Source organism: Nomascus leucogenys, chromosome 22a, assembly GCF_006542625.1.
Source record: "Nomascus leucogenys isolate Asia chromosome 22a, Asia_NLE_v1, whole genome shotgun sequence".
Lineage (NCBI taxonomy): Eukaryota > Metazoa > Chordata > Mammalia > Primates > Hylobatidae > Nomascus > Nomascus leucogenys.
Genome location: NC_044402.1, coordinates 32,020,384 through 32,028,569, shown reverse-complemented (window position 1 = coordinate 32,028,569; position 8,186 = coordinate 32,020,384). Strand labels below are relative to the sequence as shown.

The window sequence follows — 8,186 nt, the reverse complement described above, 5'->3', positions numbered from 1 at the left end:
CACTCTGTGTCTAGCTAAAGGTTTGTAAAAGCACCAATCAGCACTGGGTAAAAATGAACCAATCAGCACTCTGTAAAACGGACCAATCAGCACTCTGTAAAATGGACCAATCAGCAGGACGTGAGCGGGGCCAAATAAGGGAATAAAAGCTGGCCACCCCAGACAGTAGCCGCAACCTCGTCGGGTTTCCTTAACAGGCTGTGGAAGCTTTGTTCTCTTGCTCTTGACAATAAGCCTTGCTATTGCTTACTCTTTGGGTCTGCACTGCCTTTAACAGCTATAACACGGTAAAGGTCTACAGCTTCACTCCTGAAGCCAGCGAGACGACAAACCCACCAGGAGGAACAAACAACTCTGGACGTGCCACCTTTATGAGCTGTAACACTCACCTTGAAGGTCTGCAGCTTTACTCCTGAAGTCAGCAAGACCACGAACCCACCAGAAGGAACAAACTCCGGACACATCTGAACATCAGAAGGAACAAACTCCAGGCACACCACCTTTCAGAACTGTATTAAGAACTGTAACAGTCACTGGGGAGGGTTCTTGAAGTCAGCGAGACCAAGAACCCACCGGAAGGAACCAATTCCAGACACAATTATTTGCCTTCTTTAGTTCCTGAGACTTCTACGCACAGAATATACTTGATGTGTGCCACAACCTATACAAAGGTAACTAGAACTAACAAGCAATTGTATGATTAATGACATGGGACATTAGAGATTTGGAACGAGATAAAAAGGCTTACCTTGAGGACAGCCTTATTAGGAGCAGAAGCAAATACAGGTTTTGTGGGTTTACCTTATTTGGCTATTTTTACACTTGCAAGGAATGTAGCTCAGAGGTCACACAGCTAGTAAGAAGCCAGCACCCTTTGATGTGGGATTGATGTGGAGGATAGGCATGTACAGAGAACACACAAGCAAAACACCATGGTGTCGATTTTGAATGAAAAGCCCTATGATTAGTCATGAGTGTGAATTATTCAACAAAGTGATCAAAACCAACTCCAGTCCTGCATTCCTCTTCGCCATTAGGAGTTTGGCACCTGGAGACTGCTAGCTGCCTGGTTAAGAACCAGCCCTGGTCCAGCCCATTCCGCGGGCCAGCAAGCTCTGAAAAGCAAAACTAGGAAGTTGCTTTCCAACATAAAGTGGAGATTTTAACACAGGAGACTTTAAGCAAGTTCCAGTGTGTCTATATTTGGACTGGCTGATCGGCTGGACTCTGGCCTTCCCAGCTCTGATTAGCCCACTGCTCTGCCCTAGTGGGCGCTTAGCCTGTGACTGCAGCCCTAGAGGATCTCTAATAAACTCCTTTCTCCCCACCTGTGTTCAGTAGTTCTCGGGTCTGAATTCAAAATGGCCTCATTTCCTGCTGTCCTTCGAGCGTCCCGGCTGTACCAATGGAGCCTGAAGTGTTCGGCGCAGTTCCTGGGGTCTCCACAGCTGAGGCAGGTTGGCCAGATCATTAGGGTTCCTGCTCGGATGGCGGCGACGCTGATCCTGGAGCCCGCGGGCCGCTGCTGCTGGGACGAACCGGTGCGAATCGCAGTATGCGGCCTAACCCCGGAGCAGCCGGTCACGCTGCGCGCGTCCCTGCGCGACGAGAAGGGCGCGCTTTTCCAGGCTCACGCGCGCTACCGCGCCGACGCCCACGGCGAGCTGGACCTGGAGCGCGCGCCCGCGCTGGGGGGCAGCTTCGCGGGGCTTGAGCCCATGGGGCTGCTCTGGGCCTTGGAGCCGGAGAAACCCTTGGTGCGGCTGGTGAAGCGCGACGTGCGAACGCCCTTGGCCGTGGAGCTGGAGGTGCTGGATGGCCACGACCCCAACCCCGGGCGGCTGCTGTGCCAGGCGCAGCACGAGCGCTACTTCCTGCCACCAGGGGTGCGGCGCGAGCGGGTGCGCGCGGGCCGGGTGCGAGGCACGCTCTTCCTGCCGCCAGGTGAGTCACTTCCGCTAATTGTTACCGTCTGCCCATCTCTATTCCTTCGCTTTTCACTTTGCGTGTGTGTCTCCCCCGCCCCGCGCTTTTCGCTTGTATGTGTGTCTCCACCCCCGCCCCCGGGCTATATTGCCCAGGCAGGTTTCGAACTCCTGGTCTCAATCTATCCTCCCGCCTCTGCCTCCCTAAGAGCTGGGATTACAGGGTGAGCCACCGCGCCCGTCGTTTTGAAGGGAGTTTAACTTTTTTTTTTTCCCGTCCCTGCGCTTTTCACACGAAGAAGGTATGTAGCTTCCAACCTTACAGAGGTTAGTGTAAGGAAACAGGAATGGAATGGAAAGCTGGTTGGGGAAGTGTCCCTACCGCTCCAAAACTGAGCGGTCCCTCAAACCTAGTGCTCAGTTAAAAGACATTGTAAGGGCCAGGGGCAGTGGCTCACACCTGTAATCCCAGCACTTTGGGAGGCCGAGACGGGCGGATCACGAGATCAGAAGATTGAGGCCATCCTGGCTAACACGGTGAAACTCCATCTCTACTAAAAATACAAAACATTAGCTGGGCGTGGTAGCGGGCGCATGTAGTCCCAGCTACTCGGGAGGCTGAGGCAGGAGAATGGCGTGAACCCGGGAGGCGGAGTTTGCAGTGAGCCGAGATCGCGCCACTGCACTCCAGCCTGAGTGACAGAGGCAGACTTCATCTCAAAAAAAAAAAAAAAGACATTGTAAGGAAAGGGGAAAAGACATTTATAATATTAAAAACAAACAAAACAGGACGGGCATGGTGGCTAATGCCTGTAATCCTAGCACTTTGGGAGGCCAAGGAAGGCGGATCACCTGAGGTCAGGAGTTCGATACCAGCCTGGCCAACATGGTGAAACCCTGTCTCTACTAAAAATACAAAAAATAGCCAGGCGTGGTGGTGCACGCCTGTAGTCCCAGCAACTCAGAGGGTTGAGGCAGGAGAACCGCTGGAACCCGGGAGGCAGAGGTTGCAGTGAGCTGAGATCACAACATTGCACTCCAGCCTGGGGGACAAGAGTGACACTATCTTAAAAAAAAAAAAAAGGTAGTTTCAATTTTTTAATGTTATTTATGTATTGACCAGGAAGCCACTTTTTTTTTTAAAAGAATTCCTACTGGTTTTCTCACTGTATTTCCATGGCAGCCAGGAGGTGCCAGGTGGCTGGGCCTGTGACAGCATAGAGGTTATGGTGCCTGCCCACCCACCATTGCTCCAGCTGCAGCTGCTGCCCCCTGCAGGGCCTGTTCGTTCCTGCTGCCTAGCTCCCTGCTGGCTGTCTATGATCTCCCTCCTGTTGTCACTCCAGGAGAGCAGCCACCTCCTTGTGCAGGGCAGAACCAGGTACTGATTGTGGCCTCTCCTCTTGGCCTCGAATGGTATCCTTGTCATCAGTGAGCAAGTCCCCAAAGACCACGGTCTTGTCCATTGTCAGCATAATTCTCCCCACAAGCTGGGGCTCCAGGTGCTGCTCTACCCAGCAGTGCTTCTCACCCACACAGTGGTCATACTTTGGCAGGGGCTGGTGCAGTATGAAGACCTTGGTGTTTTGCATGTGCTTCATCTCTTGCAAGGCCCTCCGGGGTTGGGCTCCAAGACTAGGGAAAAGCCTAGGGCTTCACACCCATGGGCCAGTTTATCCACCAGGTCCGGCAGCAGGGTGCAGTACTGCTTCCAGGCCAGGAAGCTGTGGTGCTGCTGCAGTGTCACATGCAGCTCCCTGAGAAGCGGCGGCTGAAGCCCCGCAGGAGGCCGTCTGGAAGCTGCCAGCACGCGGTCCCTGTCCATCAGCACAGGCATGGGCTGTGCTCATCACTGCTGGGGCACTGGGGTTTCTTGGGATCCTAGGGCTATGGGGCCCACAAATGTTCTTTAAAAGTTTCTCATTTTTGCAACTTTTCTTTCAACTCCCACAGTATGTTAAGGTTTATATAGATTAGCATTTACAATAGGAAAGCCTCTTGCTGTCAAATGGAAATTTGAGGTTACTGGATACTTTTATATTACATAAAGAGCAATCAGCCAGTGTAAAAATGAAATGATGCTTATCCTTATTAATAATCAAAGAAATGCAAAATAAAACAGCAGAGTACATTTCACACCCTCAGAAGTGGCCCACTTTTAGAAGCCAGCATTATCAATTGCTGTATGCAGTATGTGGAGGAAATGAAACTCACTGCTAGAAGTCAACATATTCATCTGCTCTGGGCAACAATTTGTCTTAACTTATAAAGTTAAATATGTTGTTCTACTTGTACATCTGCAGCATATTCCTGATAAGAGGAAAGCCATTGCAGATGAGAAGTCTGGATTAAATTTAAAAAAGAGCAACTGGAAACAGTCCAAATGTCCATCAACAATAGAACAGATGAATAAATTGAGGTGTATTTCCAGCAGTCAAAGTGATTGAACTACAGCTACAAGAATCAACATCTATCAAGATACACAAAAGAAAGAAAACAGAATCAACATGGATGAATCTCCAAACCACTGTTGAGTGAAACAGTCAAACCCTAGAATAACACATTCAGTATCATTCCATTTAGATGCAATTCAAAAAATAGGCAAAATAAAATATTGTTTAAGGTACATAATCTAAGTGGTAATACTATAAAGGAAACCAAGAGTGATACACAAAGTCCAGGATACTGGAAAGGGAGGAAAGGGCACAGGGGTCTGTGGGACTTTTATGGTTTGAGGGTATCAGCACTGAACTATTTCTTAAAGTGTTGCCTATAAGGTGTTTGCATTTTTTTTTTTTTTGAGACAGCGTCTCACTCTTCTGCCCAGGCTGGATTGCAGTGGCACAATCTTGGCTCACTGCAACCTCTGCCTCCTAGGTTCAAGCGATTCACCTCCCTCAGCCTCCCGAGTAGCTGGGATTACAGGTGCCCGCCACCACACCTGGCTAACTTTTATATTTCTAGTAGAGATGGGTTTTCACCATGTTGGCCAGGCTGGTCTCGAACTCCTGATCTTAGGTGATCCACCCGTCTCAGCCTCCCAAAGTGCCGGGATTATAGGCGTCAGCCACCGCACCCAGCCTGCGTTATTCTTTTTTGTGTGTGAAATAAAACTTTTAATGTAAATGGTAAAAATAGTAAGTGGAGTCATTCAGAATGAGTAGCCTTTTGAGTCTGTCTCCATTGAATAAGTGCATTCTGTTGAGTGCACTGGAGAGGAATTTGTGCTCTTCTATGTGGCAGTCTTTCTGTTTCTTGGTGGTGCACCATTAAATGGATTCATTCACCAAAGGACATTTGGGTTGTTTCCAGTCTTTGGCTACAATGAGTAAAGTCACTATAAACACTTGCCTACAAGTTTCTGGACGAACACAGGTTTTCATTTCTCGTGGGTAGATACCTAGGAGTGGGATTGCTGGGTCACATGTGTGGTAAGTGTATGTTTAACTTGATAAGAAACCATCCAACTGTTTCAGGAATAGCTTAGTTTTGCATTTTGTTTTGTTTCTTCCCAAGAACCTGGGCCCTTTCCTGGGATTGTGGACATGTTCGGAACTGGAGGTGGCCTGCTGGAGTATCGGGCTAGTTTGCTGGCTGGGAAGGGTTTTGCTGTGATGGCTCTGGCTTATTATAACTATGAAGACCTCCCCAAGACCATGGAGACGCTCCATCTGGAGTACTTTGAAGAAGCCGTGAACTACTTGCTCAGTCGTCCTGAGGTTAGTTCTCCTCTCAGATTTATGGGCTATGATATATCAGGTCTCTTCTTAAATGGTCTGGGTTTTCACAGAAGTTGACTCATTCATGACAACCATTCCCTACCCCAACACACACTACCTTTTTTAGTCACTTCTTATAGACAGTTTCTTTTTTTGAGATGGAGTCTCACTCTGTTGCCAGGCTGGAGTCCAGTGGTGCGATCTTGGCTCACTGCAACCTCCACCTCCCAAGTTCAAGTGATTCTTGTGCCTCCGCCTCCCGAGCAACTGGGATTACATGCTCCTGCCAACATGCCTGGCTAATTTTTGTATTTTTAGTAGAGACAGGGTTTCATAATATTGGTCAAACTGGTCTTGAACTCCTGACCTCAAATGATCCACCTACCTTGGCCTCCCAAAGTGCTGGATTACAGGCATGAGCCACTATGCCCAGCCTAATTTTTGTATTTTTTTTTTTTTTTTTTTTTGTAGAGACGGGGTTTTGCCATGTTGGCCAGGCTGGTCTCAAACTCCTGACCTCAAGTGATCTGCCCACCTTGCCTCCCAGAGTGCTGGAATTACAGGCATGTGAGCCACCACACCTGCCCTCTTACAGACAGTTTCTATACAATTCTATATTACTATATTTCCTGCTAGTAAAGATATTTGTAGTTGTTATTATGCAATTTTAAATTCCAGAATATTTTTTGTTTTTTTTTGTTTGTTTTTGATTTTTTGAGACAGTGTCTTGCTATGTCAGCCAGGCTGGAGAGCAATGGCATGATCTTGGCTCACTGCAACCTCCACCTCCCAGGTTCAATTGATTCTCCTGCCTCAGCCTCCCACGTAGTTGGGACTACAGGCTCATGCCACTACTGCCCGGCTAATTTTTGTATTTTTAGTAGAGATGATGTTTCACCATGTTGGCCAGACTGATCTCAAACTCCTGACCTCAAATGATCCACCTGCCTCAGCCTCGCAAAGTGTTGGGATTACAGGCATGAGCCACCGCACCCGGCCATGAGATGATGTACTTGATGATGACTCAGTTTAGTTATGACATTGGGAATGGGTGGCTCAGGTGGGAGAGAGAAAAAGATCATGGGAGATATGAGATTAAGGAACTGAGAGACCAGAGTAGTTGACAGATCATCCACATGGTTATCACCAAGAGTGATGATGGAGAAATTGTGGAAAGGAAGAGATAGTGGGGAGGTAAATTCCCAAAGTTGCAAATCTGGATAAATGGTAGAACCCAGATTCAGACCTCAGGTTCAGCTAACCTCCGGGGTGGACACTACTCACTGTATTCCACTGTTTGTGGAGTCATTCTTCTTCTTTTTCCTTTGTCCCTTTCTCAGGTAAAAGGTCCAGGAGTTGGGCTGCTTGGAATTTCCAAAGGGGGTGAGCTCTGCCTTTCCATGGCCTCTTTCCTGAAGGGCATCACGGCTGCTGTGGTCATCAACGGCTCTGTGGCCAATGTTGGGGGAACCTTACACTACAAGGGTGAGACCCTGCCCCCTGTGGGCGTCAACAGAAATCGCATCAAGATGACCAAAGATGGCTATGCAGACATTGTGGATGTCCTTAACAGCCCTTTGGAAGGACCTGACCAGAAGAGCTTCATTCCTGTGGAAAGGGCAGAGAGCACCTTCCTGTTCCTGGTAGGTCAGGATGACCACAACTGGAAGAGTGAGTTCTATGCTAATGAGGCCTGTAAACGCTTGCAGGCCCATGGGAGGAGAAAGCCCCAGATCATCTGTTACCCAGAGACAGGGCACTATATTGAGCCTCCTTACTTCCCCCTGTGCCGGGCTTCCCTGCATGCCTTGGTGGGCAGTCCTATTATCTGGGGAGGGGAGCCCAGGGCTCATGCCATGGCTCAGGTGGATGCTTGGAAACAACTCCAGACTTTCTTCCACAAACACTTGGGTGGCCAAGAGGGGACAATCCCAGCAAAACTGTAATTTTTATTTGATCATGTGGCCTCTCTGTTGCGAATCTCTCCTGGGAACGTCTGCCACATTTAGTGTGTATATGTGTATTCATTCTTTTGTATTTAATAACTAAAGTTTCTCCCCCTCATTATTAAAATGAATTTACCAGTAAGAATGAGTTTTTAAGATTTTCATAAACTGTACACTTTATCAGTTTGGGAAGGGAATAACTGTAGAAAACACAAGAAGTGGAAAAAGTCTCCTTCCTATCTCAACACACAACTGATGAGGCTTTAGTTCTGAAAGGAAAAGTGAGTAACATCAATTAACAGTGTCTGGTACATAAATGGAGTTCAATAATTATTTGCTGAATGAGTATAAGTAAGCCAGGCATGGTGGCTCACACCTGCAATCCTAGCACTTTGGGAGGCTGTGGTGGGCGGATCACTTGAGGTCAGGAGTTTGAGACCAGCCTGGCCAATGTGGTGAAACCCCGTCTCTACTAAAAATAAAAAAAATTAGCCAGGCGTGGTGGTGGGCACCTGTAGTCCCAGCTACTTGGGAGGCTGAGGCAGGAGAATTGCTTGAACCCGGGAGGCAGAGCAGTGAGAAGCGATCACGCTACT

At 48.3% G+C, this 8,186-nt stretch overlaps 1 protein-coding gene across 2 annotated transcripts; it reads left to right on the top strand.

The window, feature by feature from the left end:
- Positions 1–461: 461 nt before the first annotated feature.
- On the top strand, positions 462–7,732 carry LOC100600674 (acyl-coenzyme A thioesterase 1). 2 transcript variants are annotated; one of them, XM_003260727.4, is made up of 3 exons: positions 462–1,944; positions 5,442–5,644; positions 6,985–7,732. In XM_003260727.4, the coding sequence occupies exons 1-3, from the start codon at positions 1,362–1,364 to the stop codon at positions 7,588–7,590; spliced, it is 1,392 nt and encodes a 463-aa protein (XP_003260775.4). In that variant the 5' UTR covers positions 462–1,361; the 3' UTR covers positions 7,591–7,732. The 2 variants fall into 2 exon arrangements, with proteins under 2 accessions (XP_003260775.4, XP_030659678.1); XM_030803818.1 differs by having other exon boundaries at positions 1,406–1,457.
- The last annotated feature ends 454 nt before the right edge of the window (positions 7,733–8,186 follow it).